The following is a 25,000-nucleotide window of genomic DNA, read 5'->3' as shown; positions in this document are numbered from 1 at the left end:
TGAGGCGACGGTGCTAACCACTAAGCCACCGAAAGATGAAACTATAGATGTTTAATTAAATATTCAAAATATTCAAAAAGTAGAACTGTTTTCTTTATATCTTACAACGACAATGGAAAACATTATTGTTTTGCATCAAAAGCTAAAACCTTTTTTGGAAATTGTGAATACTGCTTATTATAGGCATTTAATTAAATGTTCATACATATTTGTAAGGGCACATCAACATTTTACACAAAAGCTATAAACTATATACATTTCTTTAGTTTTTTTTTAGAAATTTGCTCATGCTTTTATCACCAGGGTGGATTACTGTTATGCACTCCTCACTGGCCTTCTCAAAAAAACAGTCAGACGGTTGCAGCTCATCCAGAACGCTGCTGCCAGCATTCTGAACAGAACCAAAAAAAGAACAGTATTATAAAAGTATTATTACTAGTCTATAAATCACTAAATAGCCTAGGACTTCAATACATTACAGATGTGCTCACTGAATACAAACCTAACAGATCCCTCAGGTCATTAGAATCAAGTAAATTAGACATTCCAAGAGTTCAGTCAAAGCAGGGTGAATCCGCCTTCAGCTACTATGCCCCCTACTGATGGAATCAGCTTCCAGAAATGATCAGATGTGCTCCAAACTACCAACATTAGGCACATTCAAATCAAGACTTAAAACACATTGGCCCAACTAATTGCACTATTATGTCTTTCTTTTCTTTTTCATTCTTTTAAAGCCTGTTTAATACATTTTAATCTGTTTTAATCATTTTTATCCTTTGTTTTTATTTTTGTCTCTTTAATTCTTGTTTATGTAAAACACTTTTAATTACCATTGTGTATGAAATGTGCTATATAAATAATCTTGCCTTGCCTATTATTCATTTTTTTCATCAGTTAGTAGTTTACTAATAAAATGTATTTCTGCTACAATTATTATAAGTTGATAATAGAAGTCCAGAGCTATATTTTTTTACAAGCTTGTGAAGAATTACGCAAAGTGCCATAGACTTTTAATTAAATACTTCTTTAAAATATGTTCAACAGTCATGCTCTTCCAGTTACATATCCCACAAGGTCTTGTATCAATGGATTTGTTTTTTATTATTATTATGTATACTCATAATGTATGTTCATTTCTATTTATCTGTGTCCTGTTTTGTTCACTGGAAACTTCATTAAGAAAAAAGTATTGTGCATGTAACCGATACTGAATGATAATTATGATAACTAAAATATAAGCTATGTATTATGCGTGGCTGAATTCAGAACCACATATTATTCATAGTAACAGCAGTCATCTGTTGCTTCAAATGCTCAAACTATTTAACGTCTGGTGAATTTTGATTGGCTGTTAAGGTTAATTTTTATCATCTGGGAAAAAAAAATCTAAAAATGATTCCAACTATGTGTGTGAATGTGAGAGTGTATGGGTGAAGAGGCATCCGCTGTGTAAAACATATGCTGGATAAGTTGGCGGTTGATTCCGCTGTGGTGACCACTGATGAATAAAGGGACTGAGCTGAAAAGAAAATGAATGAATGAATGAATGAATAAACTTTGGCAAAAACATGAAAGTAAACCTAAATAGAACAAGCTAACAAACTATAATACACACAATAAACTATAGACAAAACATAAATGAATGTGTGTGGGATACAATACTCCAAGAGTAAGCTAAAAAGGACGAATGTTATGTTTTGGGACGCTAATATTAATGAATTAAAAATAGTAGCCAGCGGCCCTGGTGGTTAACCCATGCTGAATGCAACAAGACCCTGGTGTTTAGCTTACTTTGCAGCCTCTGTCCGAAATAGGCCTAAACTCTGACCTCTGCTCCATCATCCATAATCCAGCAGTGGTTTGTTGCCTCAATTCATCTTCATTAAGTTCGATTTTTGTTTCAGGGTGTGCGCCGCCGTCTCGCGTTCTGATTGGTCAGAGTTGACGTCAGTTAAGAAGGGGGCGTTCAAAAACTATCGTCAACTTCCCTGATAAAGTAAAGCGGCAGACGCTTGGAGTGTACGAGTAGCGAACCACTCCTAAATTAATCGCAGTTACTAAGCCCCAAATTTATCTCCTTTTGGAGAGCTAAATACTATGTTCGTCATAGATTGAACTGGATTATTAGCTCTATATTTAGCTGCTCGCAGATCCATCCAACTTTTGTCCTCATCGCGGTGTTTGGATTTTAAATCGGACGTTTTGAGTCTGGTGAATGCGGTGAGTGTCTCTGCCTGCCTGCTCCAGCTAACACACATCCACTTTAGCCTGACATGTCGTCTGTCATTTTTTCCTCTTTTCATCGCACTTCGAATAACGTTACTCATTTTCGTATTTCAGTTGGTTTCAACGAGTTCTTCTTGGTCGCTTGTTTTTTCTGTTTGATGTAAAAGATCAAATCGCAAGATGATCAACTGTCAAAAAATGTAATAAAAAAGTTGAAAGGTTTATCTCAAACTGCGTGTCAAACTGAAACTTTATTCATACGACTTAAAATCGCTTTTACGGGTTAAACTAATGAAAAGAATTAGCAAAATCGGTTATCTAAGTGCTTAGTTTCCTGGTTTGAGTTATTCTTCTTGCTCGTTTGGCCATGATGATCATGCCTGACAGAAGTCAGTTAGCCAGGAAGCTACACGGCTACATGTCCAGCCAGCTGAAGGCTTAAAAAGTAGATTAATTGTATTTCCCCCGCGCACGTTTATATTTATTTTCATCCCAAAATTTTAGGATAGTAAAGGGTGACATACTAACCAGTAATGTGACTGTGTTGAGTAATTTTGAGTTCCTGAGAAGTGTTGATCGATAAGTGCAGGGTGGAGGTTAGCTTAGCTCATCGGGACATTAGCTGTTTTTCGAGTTGAACAAATTGCCTAGCAGCTCATCGAAGTGACTCGTTTTTTTAGCTTAACCTATTTTGTTTTCGTAGTTTAACGCGTGGTTCACTTATTCTCAGTTAAAAGCAATTTTACGAGGTGTGTTTATAAAATGTTTGGTTATTAATGTAGTCATGAGAAAGTAATAGTTGTGTTATCTGAGTTAATCTGCAAGCTATGTTGTTATAAGAATGTCAGAACACTTTTGACCGACATATCCTTTTTATTATTGTTTTACAGTTGTGTAGTTAGCAAAATTGACAGTACAAAGCCATTTCTTAGTGCTTTTGTAACCCCTTTTTTTCTGTTTTGTACATTTTGTCTATTGTAATGACCAAATTGAATACTGTTTTAATTTTAAAGGTGAGACATTTCCATTGTTCTTCCACGTCCAACGCACATCCCAGCCAAAGCCATGCCGTTCCCATTTGGGAAGTCTCAAAAGAGCCCTGCAGAGATTGTGAAGAGTCTGAAGGAGAATGTGGCATACTTGGAGAAGCTGGAATCATCTGAAAGCAAGAAATGTGAAAAGGTTAATCCTTTTAACGTCAACATTTCAATGTGAATGTATTAGCAAACTGTGCTCAGAGTCAGAAAAACTCACTGTTTTTCCTGTAGGTTGCAGAGGAAGTATCCAAAAATCTCTCGTCGTTGAAAGAGGTGCTGTGTGGCACTGGAGACAAGGAGCCTCAGACCGAAGCAGTGGCCCAACTTGCTCAAGAGCTCTACAACACCAACCTCCTCATTTCCCTCATAGCAAATCTACAGAGGATTGATTTCGAGGTGAATATCGTTGCGTTTAAAATGTTTGGACTGCTTCCACCCTGCTTGGAGATATATTTGCTCTGTGCACTAATCACACATTTGCTGTTTACTCTCTTTGATTTTATAACATGTGTTGTTCACCAAAAGGGAAAGAAGGATGTGGTGCATCTGTTTAGCAACATAGTACGTCGCCAGATTGGTGCTCGCACGCCGACTGTGGAGTACATCTCTTCTCACTCACAAATCCTCTTTATGCTGCTGAAAGGGTGAGTTTCCAGACCCCGGGACATAGACATGGATCAACACTTTCAGAAGCCATTGATTAGCCTAGCTTTTCCAATTGATGTTATGTGGAGACTGTGGTTGAGTGGTTATTTTAGGACCATAATTTTTCCCATTTCCTGTTCACGTGGCTGGGCTGCCAGTGATGTTTGACTTTTACAGAACAAACATATCTAGTTATTGACACTTTAGTTCCTTATTATGGTTGAATTGTGGCTTTTAATAGTTTGTCTCTGGGCAGTGTTTTATATACAGCTAAGCAAAAAGTTAAGCAACTTTATGAAGATTTTCAGCTTCTCTGGATTTACTGGATGCATTAGGTGTGTTTGAGTAAAATGTTAAAATTTTGTTTTATCCTATAATCTTTTCTGCCAAATTAAGTAAATGGTTAGGCATAGGCCAGTAAAAGTTTCTGACACTGATAACCTTGGAAAAAAATATTAAGGTTTCATGGTACTGTGAGTACTGCTCTAAAATAAGTTAGTTTTAAATATCTTGGTAATAAAAACAAAAAGCTTTTTCCCCCATTGAACTAAATACATTTTATTTTAGGAAACTTTTATAATATTTTGGAACACTAAACATGTCAGGCTAAATTAAAATCAATCTGTTCTTTTCATTAGTATAAAAACACAGATTTTTCTTTAGAACATGTTTATAAAACGCGTTAAAAATCTTACATGTACCTTATGGTAATGGTATAAATGAAAATTTTAGCGGTTTTCAGACCATGACTTTTTCAAACCGTGGTAAACCTTGAAACCGGTTATCGCCCAATGCCTATAAATGATGCTTTCTCTTTTTTTTTTTTTTTTGGTAGAAAATGACTATCAAAATGACATTTGTTATTCCACCAAATATTCATTTAATTATTGTTTTTTTTTTACTATATTATTGTGTTGTACAAAAATTAAGATGAATATCTATTGCAAACAAAACCTTTCTTTTAAATTGAAACTCAAAATCCAGAGGCACGTTTTTCATTAGCTGTATTTATACATTTGCATACAAACAAGTGTGAATTTTACATGTTTTGTCTTTACTTCATGAATGCAGCTATGAAACCCCAGAAGTGGCTCTAAACTGCGGAATGATGCTGAGGGAATGTCTGCGTCATGATCCTCTAGCCCGAATCGTTCTGTTCTCTGAAGATTTCTACTGCTTCTTTCGCTATGTGGAGATGTCTACCTTTGATATTGCCTCTGATGCTTTTGCATCTTTTAAGGTATGACTTTTTGTGGTTTTCTCACTAGCAAACTTTTTCTTGATAACACAGAGGGCACAATAAAAACTGTAAAACATTTATATATTTTTTTTATTGGCATCCTTTTGTAGCAATGGAATTTGCTACTTTTTAAAATGCTATGAAAAAAATATGTTACTGGTATGTAAATCATCTATTATGAAGACAGGTAAAAATCGAAAACACTGCTGTGCCATCATAAAACAACTTTTACTCTTCGATCCATGTGACAAAAGACTCAATAGTATAGTCTTTTTTTTCTGCTTTAATTTAAAAGGTTCTTTAATTAATACAAAATTCCAAACACATTCACATTTGTCCCTCTATTGCATTTCTATGTAATCAACGCGCTTCAAAAAGGACACGATAAGTTTGTAAAACTAGTCCATATGAGTAGAGCTGTTTTATCTTCTGAAAGCAGGATTGCACAATTTGCATAGATGTCTGTTTATATATAAACAAAGATCAACATGCATCATACCACATCAAATATGATAAACGGAAGCTCAAGTGTGCTTGCCAGACATGCAGTAAGGTGGAATTTGTGTGGTAGAATGGCAGAATTTTAGTTTTTGGGTTAAAAAAAAAAAAAAAAACCCTTGATGAAATTAAGAAGTACTTCCCTTTAACACATAACAAGACAACAATAGTTAAACATACAAACATAAGAGGAAGTTATAAACACAAATTTATACAGAAACAAAATTGCACAAGTGAAGAGATGCATTAGAGACACTAACAAATTTCATAAGCAATGCCAATTTGTGTGTTTGTACATGTGTCTGCATCCCTTTAAATTAAGGAATGGAAACGCATACAAAAGTATATTTACCTTGCCTTAAATGACAAATGCATGTACTTAATTATTTTTTTTTTTTTTAAGGATCTCCTGACAAGACACAAGATCATGTGTGCTGATTTCTTGGAGACACATTATGACAGAGTAAGTTAACTCAGTATTTCATATGCAACTGCTTTTGATATGAGATTTCCACTCTTCAACTTCACACTGTAGGTGGAAAATATGCTTAATCATGTCACAACGGTGTTTAGGTGTTCACAGAGTATGAAAAGCTGCTGCATTCTGAAAATTATGTCACCAAGCGCCAGTCTCTGAAGGTGAGAATGAAGTCCTGTTTTCAATAATTCAAAGCAGTAAAGGTATTCAAACCCTTGAGGCAAAGATTAAACTTCTAGGATGTACGATCTACAATTTGAAGTCTTCTGCTTTTTTTTTTTTTTTTTGAAACTCGAATGGCCACATATTTTTATAAAACCACCATGTACAAGGTTCAAGACAAACATTTCTTTGTTAAATAAAAGCAGCAATATGTTGTGTGGTGTGGCTTCATTCATACCACTTACTTTTTTGTCATGTTTGCGTATGTTGTTACCGACTATAAAATTATATCCAGCTCCTGGGAGAACTACTGCTGGACAGACACAACTTCACAGTCATGACCAAATACATCAGTCGAGCTGAGAACCTAAAGCTGATGATGAATATGTTGAGAGACAACAGCCGCAACATCCAATTCGAAGCCTTCCACGTCTTTAAGGTATGTTTATATGCACAACATTTGATGTAACTTAATATATTTGGATTAGGCACTTGTCTGCTTTTCTCTCTGTCTACTCCGATTACTTTCCACACACGACAGCTGACCGCTTTCCTGTCACAGTTCTGTCCTCAATTTTTTTTTTATGTAAACGGTTACTTGGGCTACATCTAGATGCAAAGATTGTATTTTTTTTTTCTTTTGCGAATTTTAAAGGGTTCATGTCCATGTATGGTATTAAGAAAAGTCTGAATCAGATAGAAATGGGAAAACTGGGTTAAATTGTGTAATGCATATGCCACACCTATATGTGGTGCTGTAAACAAACACTGAACCATAGGATAGAGACAGCACATTTAGGCCACATCCACATCAGAGTAATCTAATGCTCTTCATTGACTTTCTATTGCGGAAAGCTGCCTCTTTATTATTTCTGACTTGAGAAAAAAAAACAGAATACTATCTAAATGCTGCTATGCGACAAGATGCACAGTAAACCAGCTTAAAAAATAGCTAAGCTTTTATAAGCCATCAACTCAAACAAGTGTTTAAGGACACGAAAGTAGAGTGCAGCATGTCATATTAGAAAACTGCAGAGAAATCGGTGAGAGGAAACATTCATTATTTTAACCATGTTAAAGCATTGTTAAAGTTTCCTTTGTGAACATGAGATGTATAGAGAAACTAAAGTGTATTTGGTTTATTTCAGTGCTTCCTTTTTGGACAAATGATCTAACAACGATGTAAAATTACTTTACTGGTGCAGTAGGTGATTGTCTTCAGAAACATTTTTTGTTTTGCTGGTTGAAAGTCTCTTCACATTCCAAATAATAATGATTAAAGTAAATTAATCTAAATGTATTTTTATAAGGTATAAAACTAAAAAATGTTCATCCAGTTAAAATTTGTCAGGTCAACAATTTCAGAATTCTGATAAGTAGCCCAAACTGTCTGTCAATAAATGTAGATTTGTACGTCTGTGCAGACGTTCACGCTGATCCGCCATTTGTGCGTGCACATGGGAGAGTGACAGCAGTAAAAGCAAATACTGAATCAAAACTTTTTAAAATCCTTAATCAATATTGGAGTTACTTTTGGCCGCTGGAGGAAGGATGACACCATGGCTGAAGTATTTCTTTTAGACAGGTAATGTTCTGTTTTAAAACTATTTTAGTCAAGCAGAGCTGATGTAGATTTGTGTTGTTACGAATGGGCTATATGAACAGAAGTGTTGTTCAGCCACTGAAATCTTCCTGCGAAAGATTGATGTGACTATTTTCAGTTTCATAAGGGACATTTTACAGCATCGATAATGTTGGTTTTAATTTAGTGTAAAAACAAAACATCAGTAAATAGCGCTATTTTGCCTAGCCTGCTTTACTGAGGTGAAGTTACTGAGGTTTTTGTGTTCATAATGGTTCGTTTTTGAACAATGACAACCTGTGACTCGCTCCCTATATTGTTCACCATGCTACTCTGAATATTCTGAAATAGCATGTAATTATGGTTTAGTAATAAGTGTAATTCTTGCAGCCCGCCGGCCAACCACTAAGCATACAGTAGTCACTTTAGGACAATGTACTTGAGAGAGTGAGACCAGCGATCCTTGCATGTAGGAGATATTGCACAATATGCCAAGCTTTGCTTGCTACACAACTGAAAACGTGCTAGATATACTAGTTTTTCATTCGGAATTGTAGTATTATAAAATACTATAAAGTTTTCTAACTGGTGAATGACATGATCTAGTGTTTTGTGTGGTGTCCTCTTTAATGTGTGCGTGTTCGTAATTTCAGGAGGCGTGGCTTTGGCAGCAGGGGTGGGACTGTGTTTCAAAGATATTATGCTAACGCATAGCATTTTGGCAAATCCCCTACGGCACTTTTAATGTTTTCTTTTCTGACTAAATTGATGTTGGGACAAGCCACTGCAGCTACAGGACCTGCAAACATGATGCTATTGCATATCTGCTTAAGTTGCATACTGGCTTAATAGGACTGCTTATTTTTATATAGATAGATAGATAGATAGATCGATAGATAAAGTACAATAGGTAATACTTGACCGTTAAATCTTATTTATAAAAGTTAAAGCATTAAAATCAACAGTGAGGAAAAAGCCAGATTTATCAGTTATATATGATGTGTGTAACTGTTGATACATCTTCACTGGTAGTTTATTTTTACATGTGCAAACAATCGCAGCCTGTAATGCGTCTTTTGAGAGAATCCATTTATTCATTTATGTAAATTAACCACAAATAAAAGACTAACATATACTTGTGAATGTTTCACTTAGCAACAAAAAGGAGAAATCACTGCCTAAAGTAGCCCATTTTTGCAATGCTCACCACTAGGCTTCTGCCGGTATCACATTTTCTTGTTGCCATTAAATTGCCTAAGTTTCTTTTAAATTAATTAATTTATTTTTTATCACCATATATGGTACTATAAACAATATTGACCTAAGCTGCAAAATAAGTAAATTTATAGGTATAATAACAAAATAGATTTTTTTAAGTTGCTTTGTGTTTAGAGTAAACAAATATTTCAACCAAATTAAACTGCAAAAGCACAATAGGTAACACTTGACCAGTAAGTCTCATTAATAAAAGTTAAAGCATTAAATTCAACAGTGAGAAAAAAGCCAGATTTATCAGTTATGTTAGTTTTGAGTAAAAATACAACAACTTTTGATTAGTTATTAACTCCATTTAATGAAATAAAAAAACTTTCGAAAGTTTTCATCGTGATGCGAGTCTAGTTAAATCTAACTAATGTAAGAGCCTTATTGCTATACTATATAAGTCAGAGAATTTCAGTATTTCAGCATGTAGTGGGCCAGATTATCATCTGAAAAAGTTAATGACCATTATAATTTAGTCAATAACTATTAAGGCAATTCTAGCATTTTGCAATGTTATGAACACCACTACAAAAGTAATTTGCATATGCTTAAAATACCTCTCAAAGTTTAAATAATAATAATAAACATTTGCTTGACTTTTAAATCACTCACAATGTGAATTCTTGAATATTGGCGTATGTCTACTCTCCACAAGTTCAAGATGATGCCATAAAGCACAGCCTGTATGTTTTCTTCATTTTACATATAGAACATCATGGGATGTCACTTTTCACTCTGGTAAGAGTACACATATTTGTGATATTGACAACAAAAGCAAACAGTTCAAAAGGGTTACATTTTTATCAAGTTTTCTGTATAGCTTATTGTTAGATGCTTTTAGAATTTTGCGTTGTCCAACACATTTACAGCAATGTTATGATAAATTTAAATAAGCGAGGGGGCAAGCTCGCCTATTTATTCAGATTTATTCCAGATTTAGTTGTAAGGGCACTAATAAACTTAGCAGTTGTTGTTCCCGTTTGTTACATGTGGGGTTCTTCCTTTAGGTCAAATGGTCCTATAATGTCATAATTTTCAAAATATTGGGTTTTTCCTATCTACACGGCTACGTACTGTAAATCAAAAAACTTTGTTTCAATGAATGATAAACGATAAACTTTTGTGGATTGACGTAAATCCACTGCCAGGTGTATTTGGCCTATGCAAGATGTGCTGTAGTTTAAACCACATGAAGATATATTTAGGGATTCAAAATGCACTTTTATTTTTTTTATAATTAATTTTTAGGGGATTTAACCTTTAATTGGAAAGGACAGTGGAGGATACAGACAGGAAAGTATTGGGAGCAGAGAGAGGGGAAGGGTCAGCAAAGGACCTCTAGTTGGGAATCGAACTCAGGTCGCCATGAGCACCTTGATATGTTGGTGCACTTAACCACTAGGCTATTGGCGCCGACCGAAATGCACTTTTTAAAGATTTCTATATTATGTTTCTTCTTAGGTGTTTGTGGCAAACCCCAATAAGACGCAGCCTGTGCTGGACATCCTCCTCAAGAATCAGTCTAAGCTGGTGGAATTCCTGAGCCACTTTCAAACGGACCGTTCTGAAGACGAGCAGTTCTGCGATGAGAAGAACTATCTCATTAAGCAGATCCGAGACCTCAAACGGCCCGCACCAGCAGAGGAGTCCTAATGGGAAGATGTGGAGCGTAGAACCGGGGCGCTCGGCTAGTGACATGGTTTGATTTATGTGGGGTGAGATTTGGATTGAAGGGAAAACAGAAAGTCAAAGAACGAAACTAAGAAAGGCATCGCTGGGAATAAATCTTTTCATATAACCTGGTTGAGAAATGCTGTCAGGATGTGCAAACACATGTCTGTCCCTTTATTTGGGGCCAGCAGGTTTTTGCTGCAGGAGGAGCAGGTGGAACCGAAGCACTCCATTTAAACCTACATACAATTAGAGCACTGCCCTTACAAAGGAAGTCAAATTGATTTGCCTTTATATGATAAATTAAAAAGTTCATCCAAATTCATCCATTCAGGGCTTTTTAACATTTTTTTAGAAGTTAAAGTACATTGGTACAGGTATGGCTTTGCATGTTTGCACTAAATCTGGTAGCTTTGCTTCAGGTTGGCCATTAGTGCCAGTTCTTAATCTTGCAACAAGAAAACCAAATGTTAATGAACACACAAAGTAAAAATAGTAGGTCATAAATACAGTAGAGTATGGGGCCATCTTTCCAGCAGACTAACACCAATTCAATGGGACATTCTCACATTTAAACTAGTTAAAGGACATAAAAAGCATTATAATAGCCAGAAAATGTCATGTGGTTCAGCAAAACCTTATCTTTGAGGAAAAATAGCCCGTGGAGTTCAGTGGTCATGCTGCACTCCATTTCCATTTTTAACTGGGTGCCTTATTTAAAAAGTTTGGTCATTCTGGGTCTTATATTACATTTATTTATCTATAACCTTGGATTTGTAGTATTATTCTGCTTTTGCTTGGGTTAACACCTTAGGAGGACTAGTTTCATTTTAAACTATTAAAACATTGTGAAATAATTGAAAAGGTTGTACTCATTTAAAGATTTGTTTTTCTCAGTTAAAGAGAGGTTCACCCCAAAATTTAGTAATTTACTAACCCCCAGGTAATCCAAGATAAAGGTGACCCCTTTTTCCATTAGAATGTTAAAGAAGCATTTTAGTTTAAACCATGATCCTTATTTGATTTCACAAAATGCAAATCAAAGGCTGTTTGCATGTTTAGAGCCTAAAAAGAGAAACCTTAACAGCGTTTTGCCTCTATAGGTTTTTTGACTCCTAACGTACTGGTAGCTGTTGACTTGCATTTTATGATTCATTTATGATCACAGTTTGAGCAAAAAAAGTCGCCAACATCTTGGATGCCTTTAAAGGCAAGTAAATTAACATCAAATTTTAATTTTGAGGTGAACTCTGCATTTAAAATAAACTGTGAAATGAACTCAAGTGGAAAAACATGGTACACAATTACAGTGCAAGACATGATAACCTCCACACACGCACTGTAACACTGAAGAGATGTAAAAAGCTGAAGCATGTTGTGACTTTCCTCATGCTGCATTTTGATGGACTTCGTTTAGACTAGCCAATTAAGCCTTTAAAAGATGGATGCAATAGGAAAGACTGTTTAACGCCGTTCTTCATGTCCTGCACTGTCAAACTTGAATGAGCCAAAGCCGTGGTAACGCACGTTATATCTTAAGATGCCTGACTATGTACAACTATGGATTGCACTTTTCAGTACGTCTTGGACGTTTTGGATGAAATGCAGAACAGGATTCTACTGAGAGGTTCCACCATTAGTCTTTATACTCCGAGTTGAATATGTTTTATGTACTCTGTTTGCACAAAAGTTCCTTTCTTATATACCTCATAGGTTTTAAATTCATAAGTGCTGTTTTCCCCCCCAGCTTTGATTAAATTCATATTGAAGTAACACATTGCAGTAAGGTCATAGATTTTATTCATGTTTCAAGTTGCATAAATTAACATTAGTTTGTATTATGAATTGATAATGAACAAAGTGTGCAATTAAAATTATTTAAAAGGCATTAATTCACCTAAAAATGTCTATTTTACTTACCCTTAAGTGGTTCAAACCTTTTGTGATATTTGTTTCTGTTTAAAGCAATATAGTTTGGAAACTGGTAACCATTGACATCCATAGTAGGAAACAAAATACTATGGAAGTCGGTGGCTACCAGTTTTATACATTTCTTTAAAATCTTATCCTTTCAACAGTTTTGGAACCGGTGGAGGGTGAGTACATATTTTTTTGGGGGGTGAACTATCCATTTTAATGCTAGCAAATCAAACCAAACCTTATTGTAAAGTTTCTGGTATTGTAGATTTAGAGTGGTAGTTGAATTATGCAAGCCTAAATAAGACCTTACAACATGCCACAGTTGTGGTCTTGCAATGCTGAATAGGACCTTCAAGGGAAACGATTGAATCTTTGCAGTTTGCTAATGGGTACATAGAATGTTACTCACTGTGCTTTTTAAATGAGCCACAGTTTCACTCTAAAATGTTTTTAATGAATGAATGCAAATGTTTGCTTCTGCTTTGACATTTCTTTTCAGTCAGCTCATCGCCAGAAGCTAAAAAACCAAACATTTTTTTCATTTTTTTTGAAAGTCTGACTTGTGCATGCGGAACTTCATTTGTATTTTGGAGAGAAAGGGGGAAAACCTTCAGAGCTGCCTTTCTTTTGCTTTTATAAAAATGTTTATGAAAATTGCAAGGCCTTTGTGTTAAACGGTGGCTTAGACTGATTCACCCCCCCACCCCCCTTAAAAAATATCTACAGCTATCTATAACCAAATATTTCCACCATTTCATTAAATGTCACTTGATACCACAAGTACAAGAATGGGTGTTCAGCCAAATGTGATTATTCCGCTGACAGGGTTTTAAAGGAGGTTTTGTCCTTAAGCTTGTTGAAGCTTTGAGCCTTCAGATTCTCCATGCAGTGATAATGATCTCTGAGGACAAAGAGATTCCAAATAATGTTTAATCTTTGATAAGTTATTACGGTGCATTACATATACCTTTATTATTTGCAGTTTTGACTGATGTTTGCTATGCTTTTCACTGTTTTTCACTCATTTTCCTACGAGTTTTCTGTTCTGTTTTCCACTGGGAGAGGACTATACATGTACATAAAGTTTTATTTTAAAAAGACGAGTAAGTGTGGAAGCATATTGGAAATTAAACAAACAACAGCACTTCTTGTGTGTGCGCGATTTCAACATGATTTTTGTTTTTATTTAACCCCTTCAGACCCGAATTATGTTCCAAGTTTCTGAAACATGTAAAAGTATGTTTTTACAGTTCTTGAGGCTCCTATAAATGAGACCAAATAATAATAAAAATTCAACACCCTTTAAGTGTGTGTATATGTATACATGTGTGTGTGTGTATATATATTTTTATTTTATTTCAATGGACATCAGGTCAGAACAGTTATATTTACCGAACATTTTATCTACAAAAAACCATACATGATTGCTGGTATAATCTTGAAATTTATTTTGACAATTACAAACATTACCATTGTAACATTTTTTACTTTAATTTTGAGGTTTTTATTGTGTAGATTGCATCTTGTTTATAAAAAAATTGTATCTTCATCTTCCTCAACACTCCACATAATGCCACATCTGATATATTTCCATCTGCTATATGCTCAAGAACTTCAAGATCTGTATATTCTGCATATAAAATTGTTTCAGCAATGAATTAGTACATCGATATAGGTTTTTTTTATATATAAAAAGTTCAATCAGCATTATTGGAGATTAAATTTCAACAGATCTTGAACCCATTGTCCATCCTAATGTGCACACATATTTGAAAATATCCTAATCTAAAGCAATGCTAATGCAATGTTACGAAAAAATGTAAACTTTAATTCGTGCGTGCAATTCTGCTTTTTTTAACACACAATCTATGAAATGTTGGCAAACATACCAATAAATCTAAATAAAAACATTGTATAAGTGGCTTACGTCTGTGTCCGGAGTGATTCCATGCTGCTTTTCAGTGTAGTGGATTTTTTTTTTTTTAAATTACAACATGCCGAGCCTTATACCGCCATTTGATTGGATGACAATCGTCCTCTCCCATGGTCTGCAGGCTTTAAATTAGATGAAATGCTCAGGAACTACAAAAAACGTGATGTTCATTATAACAGACACAGTGTCCGAAGGGGTTAAGCCCTTCAAAGATTTAAGCAGCTTCATTTTTAACTCCTTTTCGGTTGAAGTCTGAATTATTAGCCTCCATGTATATTTTTCCCACAATTTCTGTTTAACGGAAAAAAAATTAACACATTTCTAAATATTATAGTTTTAATAACTAATTTTTAACAATTGAAAACTTTATCTTTGCCATGATGACAGTAAATAATAATTTAGTATTTTTTTTCAAAACAGCTTAAAGTACAAATTAAAGCTTAACTATACAGATTAACAAGGTAAATTATCATATTATGATGGTTTATGCTGTAGACAATTGGAAAATATTACTTAAGGGGGCTAATATGGGGTGTCCACAGGGTCTTAAAGTTAATAAATCAACTTTGAGAAATGTAAGGCTTTTAAAAAGTATTAAATGTCTTAAATGCTATTTTGCAAGGTATTACGTTTTATATTATTTTTGATAATGCGATGTATAGTGTACGCTAAAGTTTGCCTGAATTTAATCTGCAAATATAAGGATGCTGTGTAGTTTATGAGATCAATGAAATCCTACTAGACTTGACATCATGCTGCTTTGTTTACTGCGGTAATCAAGGCAACACTATTATTTCTGCAGTTCTATAGGCGCCAACCTGCTGAATTAGCTAGATTAAATAGATTCATATTCAGTATATCAATCATGTTTTAGTTTTGGATTAATTTCTTACAATAATATTTAGTAAATATACTTCAAATTAAAATCTCGCCAGTGTTTCTGGTTTAAAAGGTGGTTATAAGGTCTTAAAATATATGGAAAGAGTCTTTAAAAAGGTCTTAAAAGGTATTGAATTTCACTCTCTGATTCCTGTATATACTCTTTAATTATTTTGACCTTAAAATAGTTTCTAAAATTAAGAACTGCTTTCCTTCTAGCTGAAATAAAACAGAAGAAATATTATAAGAAATACTGTGGAAACATGCTTGCTCTGTTAAACGTTATTTGGGAAATATTTAAAAAGAAAAAAATAATCTAGACTTCAACTGTGTTTTCTCTGGTATCTATTTGTTGCTGTAATGTTTGCGTAAAATCTGAAGCGCTGTTAGGCTCCGCTTGTGACTCTCTTTCTCTGCATGCATATCTGCTCTGGCCTGCTCGAGCTCCTTCTGAAGCCTCAAGAGCACAGCCTCATTTTCTATCCAAGCTGCTTTTTCCATCCGTTCTCCTTCACACTTCCATTGCGCTCGCACTCCTTCCAGTTCCCAAGCGAGTTTGGAGCGCTCCTGTACACTCTGCTGCATGTCCTCTTTGGCTTGTTTCAGAATTGTCTTCCACCTGTCCGCCTCTTCCTCCTTTTCCCTGACCTCTAGAGTCAGCTTACGTAACTGAGCGTTCATTTTTTGGCTCTCTGACTTGAGATCATTTATCACGAGGGCCTGACGTGCAGCCCTTTTTTTGGAGAGGCTTAACTGTTCCTCCAGCTTCTCCACCAGGCCTTGTAGCTTCACCCTTTGCTCATGTTCTGCCTTAAGCTGGTCTTCTGTATAACTGAGCTGTTGCTTTATTCGCCATCTGTCCCCCTCCACTTCTTCCAAACCACTCCGTAGTTTGCTGATGTCTCTCTCAGTCCAAATGCATCTCTCAATGTCAGTCTGGTCAGAGTTTGCTCCTTCTTGTTCAGGCTGCTCATGTCTGATAATTCTCCTGGCTAAGGTCTCTGTCCTTAGCGTCCGCTCAGTGTGTTGGACTTCCTTCAAAGCTCTCAGGTAGATCTGTCTTCTGCGGCTCCTCTGGGATTCAGCCCTGTCTGTGGAGTCAGATGATGATGATGATGATGATGATGATGATGGTTTCATTGAACTGTTGTCTTGTTCATTAGTGTTTGTCTGGCTTTCCAGCAAGCTTTGGAAAGTGAATCGAGGAGGGAAGAGTTTCTCCACCCAGTGATGATCATCTCTGGAGCTGGACTCACATTCAGTGATCTTTTCAGTGATTTCCATGGTCCTCATTCATTCAAATGCGAGGGTTATTAAAGTAAGAACATCAAAGAACCGCGTATTTCAAGTGCACAATGTTTTCATACGCTAGTCTGAAAAGGGCTTTCAGTGACCAAGCATATTCAGAGTTAAAAACAAATGAAATTATGAAATCTCTAAAGGTTTCGATATTCGAGACTACAGAAATAGCATTCGTACTTACAACATCAGCGCCGTGTTCAGTGAAAACAACTTCCTGTTTACTATCCGAGATTAGAACTCAACAAGCGGGTTGCGCCCCCTGCTGGTTGAGTTTAATATTGCGCATCCAGTTGTCTATTTACACGCTAAACTTACCGGACAGTTTATTAGGTACACCTTACTAGTACCGGGTTAAAACCCCTTTTGCTCTCAGAACTGCCTTAATCCTTCATGGCATAGATTCAACAAGGTACTGGAAATATTCCTCAGAGATTTTGGTCCATATTGGCATGATAGCATCACATAGTTGCTGCAGATTTGTCGGCTGCACATCCATGATGTTAATCTCCCATTCCACCACATCCCAAAGGTGCTCTATTGGATTGAGACCTGGTGATTGCGGAGGCCATTTGAGTACAGTGAACTTATTGTCATGTTCAAGAAACCAGTCTGAGATGATTTGTGCTTCATGACATGGCGTGTTATCCTGCTGGAAGTAGCCATCAGAAGATGGGTACACTGTGGTCATAAAGGGATGGACATGGTCAGCAACAATACTCAGGTAGGCTGTGGCATTGACACGATGCTCAAATGGTACTAAAGGGCCCAAAGTGTTCCAGAAAATATAAACTACACCATTACACCACCACTAGCAGCCTGAACCTTTGATACAAGGCAAGATGAATTCATGCTTTCATGTTGTTGGCACCAAATTCTGACCGTACCATCTGAATGTCGCAGCAGAAATCGAAACTCATCAGACCAGATAATGTTTTCCTAATCTTCTATAGTCCAATTTTGGGGAGTCTGTGCGAAATGTAGCCTCCATTTCCTGTTCTTAGCTGACAGGAGTGGCACCCGGTGTGGTCTTCTGCTGTTGTAGCCCATCCGCCTCAAGGTTTGACGTGCTGTGAATTCAGAGAGGCTCTTCTGCATATCTCTGTTGTAACGATTGGTTATTTGAGTTACTATTGCTTTTCTATCAGCTTGAAGCAGTCTGGCCATTCTCCTCTGATCTCTGGCATCAACAAGGCATTTTTGCCCACAGAACTGCCGCTCACTGGATATTTTCTCTTTTTCAGGCCATTCTCTATAAACCCTAGAGATGGTTGTGTGTGAAAATCCAAGTAGATCAGCAGTTTCTGAAATACTCAGGCCAGCTCGTCTGGCACCAACAAGCATGCCGCATTCAAAGTCACTTAAATCATCTTTCTTCACCATTCTGATGCTCGCTTTGAACTACAGCAAATCTTCTTAACCATATCTACTTGCCTAAATTCATTGTGCTAAATACAAATTACAACAAAACGAACAGTTGGACAGGTATACCTAATAAAGTGGCCGGTGAGAGTATTAGCAACAAGTGCAATGTTTATTTGCCTTTAGCCACAAAAGCCTATATTAATTCCTTATTTTAGCACTTTCTATTCATGTCAGTGTCTGAGAGCTAATGATATTACTTCTGAAACCTACTCTGGACATTTGATTAATACATGTATTGTGATTTTTATAATTCATTATTAATTAATTCATTCATTATAGTTTTGAGGTATTTAGCCTAAAAATTATATGGGGATATAATTTTCTCAAAATCCCAAAATGTAAATAAGCACATGATAAGAATGTGAATTAAACATTATTATTCCAGCGTGTGTTTTTATTAAGTTATTACACATTATATCGCAGGGGAACCCAAACTTTCTTATGAAGTGCTAAAAAGCAAACGTGATTGAGGGCTGTGGGCCGAAGGGAAACATACCAAACTGTATTAAAGTTGCTATGGGTATTTAATAATATTTAAAAATAACTATAAATCATTGTTTTATATTAACTAATGAAGTATTTTTAATAATACATTTCAATTATTCATTTTCTTTTCGGCTTAGTCCATTTAATAATCTGGGGTTGCCACAGATTATCACAGCCATTCACACACATACACTAGGACAATTTAGCCTACCCAATTCACCTATAGTGCATGTCTTTGGACTGTGGGAAACAGGAGGAAAACCACGCAAACACAGAGGGAACATGCAAACTCCACACAAAAATGCCAAGTGAACCAGCTGAGGCTCGAACCAGCAACCTTCTTGCTGTGAGGTGATCGTGCTACTCACTGCGCCACCGTGACGCCCAATAATAATACATTTATAACAGTAAAAACAAAAACAATTACATTTATAACAGAATGGAGTTCAACGCTGAATAAACGAGTCAAGCTGCACCTGTTTTTGCCTTGATTTAACGTCTCACTAATGTCTTCGACATTGTTCTCTGTCCATACACTGTAACAAATGCAGGGTTCCACACAATTCATTCATGTTGTCCCAACACAAATTGATTAAGTTAACTTAACACTTGTGGATTGAACATACAAAAATTAAGTTGTCCAAATTAAATATCAAGAATTGTGTTGTTTCAGCTCATTTTAAATAAGCAGTTTGAACAAGCAAGTGTAGACTGACAGTGTTAACAGTATTTTTGAAGAAACAGATTAATTTACATCATCTAATTGAAACATTTAATTTTAAGTTGGCTTTTTGTAGCTCAGGAATAAAACAATCAAAAAAAGCTATGTTATATTGGAAATGACCATCTCAGTAAAAGGGAATTTTCTCCAAACCCTCCCATGAGTCGCCTCTCAAACTGGATGGTGGGCCAAATCAAAGGTTAACTTGAGCCAACTTTAGACTGCAGGCATTAGTTTGGGCATCTCTGTAATAATGTGAATCGTGAACATATAAAATAATTATTTTAGGTTATATCTAGTATATATTTGAAAACATTATCAGAATTTAAATGTTTATTTGTTTAATTTAAATCAGAGGTGTCCAAACCTTTTCTTATAAAGGGCCAAAAACCAAACTTGAATTATGGCAGTGGGCCGAAGATATGTACAGTATATCCAACTGTATTACAGAGTTGCAATGAATAATTAATTATTATTAATATTTCAAAATAAATAGAAAACATTACTTTAATCATATTAACTAATGCATAATATATTATTTTACATTTTATAATGGCCTATTATAATGAAAACATAATTCTATTTATAGCACAATGGAGTTTAAAGCCGATTACACTAGCCAAGCTGCCTTTACCTTGATTTGCTCACTAAGCACCTCTGAATTGTAGTCTATATGTTGAGCAACAGTATGTTTATAAAAAAATTTATTAATTTGCATAATTTAATTGAAACACTTGTTTTTTTTTTGTAGCTTAAAAACAAAATAAACCAGTGAATACGTTAAATTAGAAATGACAATGTGTATTAAAGGTTTTAACCCCAACCCTTCCAAAAATTCTCTCTCTCTTCTCAGATGGGATAGTAGGCCAAATTAAAGGTTACCATGAGCCAACTTTGGCCCCCGGGTCCTAGTTTGGGCATCTCTGATTTAAATGTTAATTGTTTTCTTGAGCTGCATTATATCTTTTGGGAAATTGTTGAAGTTTTATTATTAGACATGCATATAAGACCATATTTCAACTAACTCCTGGTACTAATACAAAAGATCTTTACACAGAAAAGTAAAGCCATCCCCAGGGTGGTTTTCAATAGTACAAAAGCTAAAAGTTCCACCTTATATAGCCTTTAATGAGACATTTGTAGTGCCTTTTTATAAAATAAATTGCAGTTAATGATGTCACGATGGCGCCATGGATATCACAATCGCCTCACAGTAAAAAAGTCCTTGGTTCGAGTACCGACTGGGTCAGTTGGTATTTCTGATTTTGCATGTTCTCCCCGTGTTGGCGTGGGTTTCCTCCGGGTGCTCTGGTTTGCCCCACAGTCCAAACACATGCGCTATACATGAACTGGGTAGGCTAAATTGTCCGTATGTGTGAGTATGGATGTTTTGCAGTGATTAGTTGCAGTTGGAAGGGCATCCCCTGTGTAAAACATTTGCTGGAAAAGTTGGCGGTTCATTGCGCTGTGGCGACCCCTGATTAATAAAGGGACTAAGCCGAAAAGAAAATGAATGAATGAAAATTGCCGTTATTCAGTTTTATACTATAATTATAATTTACTGTCATAATTTTAAAAGATTCACAATGAAAAAAACCTTTTTGATTTAGTTTGTTTTCCTCAGACAATTTAGTCAGTGTTTCTTTAATATAGTATACTCTAGCAGTTGCTGACTAACAAGTAAATGCATACACCCTATCCTTTTTCACACTGATCATTTTCTTTGTGTCTTGTGGAGAAGGGAAAAGTAGGTTAAAGTTCAAAAGGACACTCCTAGTTTCCTACTATTTAAAGAAGAGAGCGGCAACTTCCAGATATTTTCAGATAAAATCAGTTTAGAAACCTGTCTCTACATGGTCTTTGCAATAAACAGTTTGAAAATGTATTTACATCTACAACTTATTTTGCAAGCAAACTCGACAAATAAGCACAAGATGAAGTGGCAGATAAAATGACGCGGGAATGCTGAGGGAAATGCTCTTTGAAGTCTAATACAATGGTGCGCATACAACACACTGTGGAGTATAGTGGGGGTTGAGGGAACTGAGGTCAGAGGTCAACAAAGCCTTCTGCCTCTCACTGACCATAGGATTTATTCCCATAAAGCCAAACGACAGCGTCCAACACTCATAACTATATTTAGGAAACTTTTTTTGATGAAGTGTAAGCTAATGTCGTGAGATTTGCATTTGCAAGATTCCCACTGGTTTTGATGAGCAGTTATTTTTACAGCCAAGGCACATTTTTTAGAGGGATTTTGAGCGGACTTTCCTTCACCCCCACCCCCAACAAGAAAAAAAGGGATGCTCTACAATTACATGCATGACATAACATTTTGTTGTCTATCTGGAGTGGTGATATGGGTTGAACATGAAACATCTGCGCAGTAAGGTATTGAAACCTTCAAGATAAAACTTCATGATCAGGTACGTGGACGATTTCATTATATTCATCAGCTGTAAATGATGTTTTTGCACAATGCAATGACAAAATGTGTTGTATTTATGTTTTAAATGTGTTAACCCACTTTAAATTTACATTTCAAGAAAAACATTGGTCCAAAATTGGGAAATTTCCCTCTCAGAAGTGTTGTATTCTCCTCTATGTGCTTGTGAGTTAAGTTTAAAGTGCTAGTTCACGCCAAACTAAATATTCTGTCATCATTTACTCCCACTTGTTTCAAACCTGTTTGACATTCTTGTGTTAAACAGAAAATAGATATTGAAGAAAGCTGGACACATACCAATAGTACTTTTTTCTCCTGGAAGTTTTCAGCTTTCTTGAAAACATACTTTGTGGTCAATACAAGAAATACATTAAGGTTTGGAAACACCTGAGGGTGAACAAAATGACTAGCAAGTGGCTACGCTTTCCTTTTTTGGCTAAACCATGCCTTTAGGTAAATAAAGCCTCGTCAAGGGGAACGTTAACATACTATAAACACTTTATTCCATGAAATAGTGTAATTATTTTATCATTCCTTTAGGCAACTGATGGTAAAGTGGTAAATGTGATATAGGAGAGCGGATATGAGTCGTGGGGGGATTGAGTGAGTTGTGTTAGGGAAGGAGGAGGAGGCTCGAGGCCCATCATCACATGACGAGACGTTCGCGCCTCTTTCGTAAACCTTCTCCAACCTGATGATCCCAAACAACTCGGAGGTTACGCGCTAGTTTAATTTCCACCGAGGCCTGAAACGCGTGTGAAAGCTACAACTACTTGGCGTCGTGAACAGAGATCAGCCTTGGGTCTGTGTTGTGGCGAGAAGTGATTGGAAACTTTTCAATTTTGACAGTGTTTGTCGGTGGGACAGAGTTTTGTGTGTGTGTCTGTGTGTGTGGAGCAGCTGGGGAGCTAACAGACAATGTAGGAGAGATGGATCAATTAATGGACTCTTGAGCGCTTAGATATTATATTTGGAGGTGTTTGGTTGTCTTAAGTAAGTACATGTAAGTGAAACTCGTTTTTTAAATGGCATAACTAATATTACCAGTTTACTGCGAGTTTATCTGAGATATGTTTCATCTGTGTGGTTTTGTTAAGTGTTCCGGTTGTTTTGGAAAGGAAATGAAACAATTTCGCCTGTCTTTACACGATTTGCTGATTAATATTTAACCTATGTTACTAACAGTTTGCGCGAGGCAAGTTAATGCACTAAAGTTACCTTTCTGAGTAAATCTGGACCATGTTTTTAAATGTCTCTAAAGCTTAATAATTATACAGATTACAAACCTGCGAAGTTAAAGCTTTAAAATGTTGTAGACGTTGTGTTTCGAGATGTAGTGCTGTTTGTGTTTTAAACCCATACTTATATACTCGACAGCATTAGTGAATTTCACGTGCTCTTCTCTATAGAAAGGGTCAACCGAAACCCAAACTCAAGTGAGAAACTATAGATGAATTTAAAACTACTTTTAAAGCTGAATGTTCTATGAAAAGCTTGTTGCTCCGTCGTTTAACCTCTTCATTTTTCCTCACACTTAACTCAGTTTTGTTGTTTTTGTCTGCGCTTATGGATACTAGGAGTTCGTTTCCTGTTGAAAACACCCACTCTTGTGTAAACACATGCTTTTCAGCTGCTTTGCTTAAATTGTAGCGTAATAACCATGTTATATCATTAAAGGGTTCGCCGTCGATTAAACAGCAGCTTCCGAAAGGAGAGCTCGTGGGCCACACAAGCAGAAAGATCGGGCACCGACCTCAAGGCCTAGTTAATGTTTGCGGATTCGACCTCACAGACGAATATTCAACTGTTGCCTTTTCCCTCTGTCCTGAACGCCTGTTATTCAAAATAGCGCGAAATTTAGCATATTTTGTAGGCTCTAAACGCATAAATGCTATTAAAAATCAAACAAACGCAGCGTGAAGAAAGCTACATTTGAAGGTGCTTAAGTAATGAGTAGACCATTCTGAGAGTTAGTGTTGGATTTAATTGGGCTAATTAGCATATAAAAGAGTAGTGAGGGTCTTCCTACTAGTTGAGCTTGTCTTCAGTTGAAGATCCTCCATTTTGAGAGACCCTGTGAAACACGAGCAAAGCGCGCCAATCACCAGAAACTGACGTTCAGCCAGACTCAAAACTACATTGAAGAATTTAACTTAAAAACTTGTTCGAGTTTCAAACCTGCAGCATTTTTATATTATTATCTATTTACAATTAAATTTCAGAACAAAACGAGTTAAATATTTGACTGCTTAATTGGGGCATCCGTTTTGTAAACTTAACAGATGTATTCATTATGTCAGTGAATTTATTATGTGTTTGAGCCATGCAAGCATGTAATAAGATTGTTAATCTTTTTTTTCTTTCCCCCCCTTTAGGTGCAAGGATGACTAATAAAGCAATTCCATTGTGTTCTTCAAGAAAAGAAAAAAAAACATTATATTATGGCCTTCCTGCTAAGGTGCATCTTGTGTAGTTAGTGAAGTAGTCTAGTATCTACTGCGCTAGATGCTCCTTTTGGCAGGAGTAGCTATATATTCAGCACGTGGAAGCAAACATCCTATCATCAACATGCAGTTCCTGTTTTATCAATTATTATTGTTTTGTTTTTAATTATACTTTTTATGATCTGTGTTGAGTTTGTCCTGGCAGTTCCAAAGTGCTCACAGTGCAGGTAGTGCCAGTGGATCTACTGCAATGTCTGCACTTCAAGTATTGCCGGACGCCTTATGCCTGTCACTGCGGAGCTGCACTAGATGCTGCTTATGGAAAATCCCTGTTATCTGGGGTGAGTTTTGCAGGATTGCATCCAGCCTTATTACAGCATGCTGTGCAAATCCATGCAAAACTCGCTGCGCCAGGGACAAACCACTTCTACAATCAAGATTATATTTTTAGTCAAGCAAATGAAAGAAGTTTAATGCAGAAGCTTTTTTGGAAATAAAAGCTTTTTGAGATGCCATAATTATATGACACTATATTATAGTAAGAAAAAAGCTGCATGATTTTCTGTGTACAGTAGTAAGTGATAATTGCTTTTAATAATGCTACATCACAAAAATTATATGTAAAATGTACTTGAATGTTTC

At 36.0% G+C, this 25,000-nt stretch overlaps 2 protein-coding genes across 2 annotated transcripts; one reads left to right on the top strand and one right to left on the bottom strand.

Moving 5' to 3' along the window:
* The first annotated feature begins 1,999 nt into the window (after positions 1-1,999).
* On the top strand, positions 2,000-14,031 carry cab39l1 (calcium binding protein 39, like 1). Its single transcript, XM_056471710.1, has 9 exons — positions 2,000-2,223; positions 3,243-3,411; positions 3,498-3,662; positions 3,792-3,910; positions 4,983-5,151; positions 6,053-6,112; positions 6,223-6,288; positions 6,585-6,728; positions 10,596-14,031. The coding sequence occupies exons 2-9, from the start codon at positions 3,295-3,297 to the stop codon at positions 10,785-10,787; spliced, it is 1,032 nt and encodes a 343-aa protein (XP_056327685.1). The 5' UTR covers positions 2,000-2,223; positions 3,243-3,294; the 3' UTR covers positions 10,788-14,031.
* Positions 14,032-15,882: 1,851 nt separating this feature from the next.
* ccdc160 (coiled-coil domain containing 160) lies at positions 15,883-16,821 on the bottom strand. The gene has a single exon (XM_056471861.1). It carries the CDS (start codon positions 16,819-16,821, stop codon positions 15,883-15,885), a length of 939 nt encoding a protein of 312 aa, XP_056327836.1.
* Positions 16,822-25,000: the final 8,179 nt, after the last annotated feature.

The sequence above is a fragment of the Danio aesculapii genome, chromosome 14, assembly GCF_903798145.1.
Source record: "Danio aesculapii chromosome 14, fDanAes4.1, whole genome shotgun sequence".
Taxonomy (NCBI): domain Eukaryota; kingdom Metazoa; phylum Chordata; class Actinopteri; order Cypriniformes; family Danionidae; genus Danio; species Danio aesculapii.
This window is presented reverse-complemented; position numbering and strand designations above follow the sequence as displayed.

Coding starts and splice junctions, on each gene's coding strand:
- cab39l1 (XM_056471710.1), top strand. CDS start 3,295: ATGCCGTTCCCATTTGGGAAGTCTCAAAAGAGCCCTGCAGAGATTGTG. Junction 3,412..3,497: donor AAAGCAAGAAATGTGAAAAG/GTTAATCCTTTT, acceptor TTTTTCCTGTAG/GTTGCAGAGGAAGTATCCAA. Junction 5,152..6,052: donor ATGCTTTTGCATCTTTTAAG/GTATGACTTTTT, acceptor TTTTTTTTTAAG/GATCTCCTGACAAGACACAA.
- ccdc160 (XM_056471861.1), bottom strand. CDS start 16,821: ATGGAAATCACTGAAAAGATCACTGAATGTGAGTCCAGCTCCAGAGAT.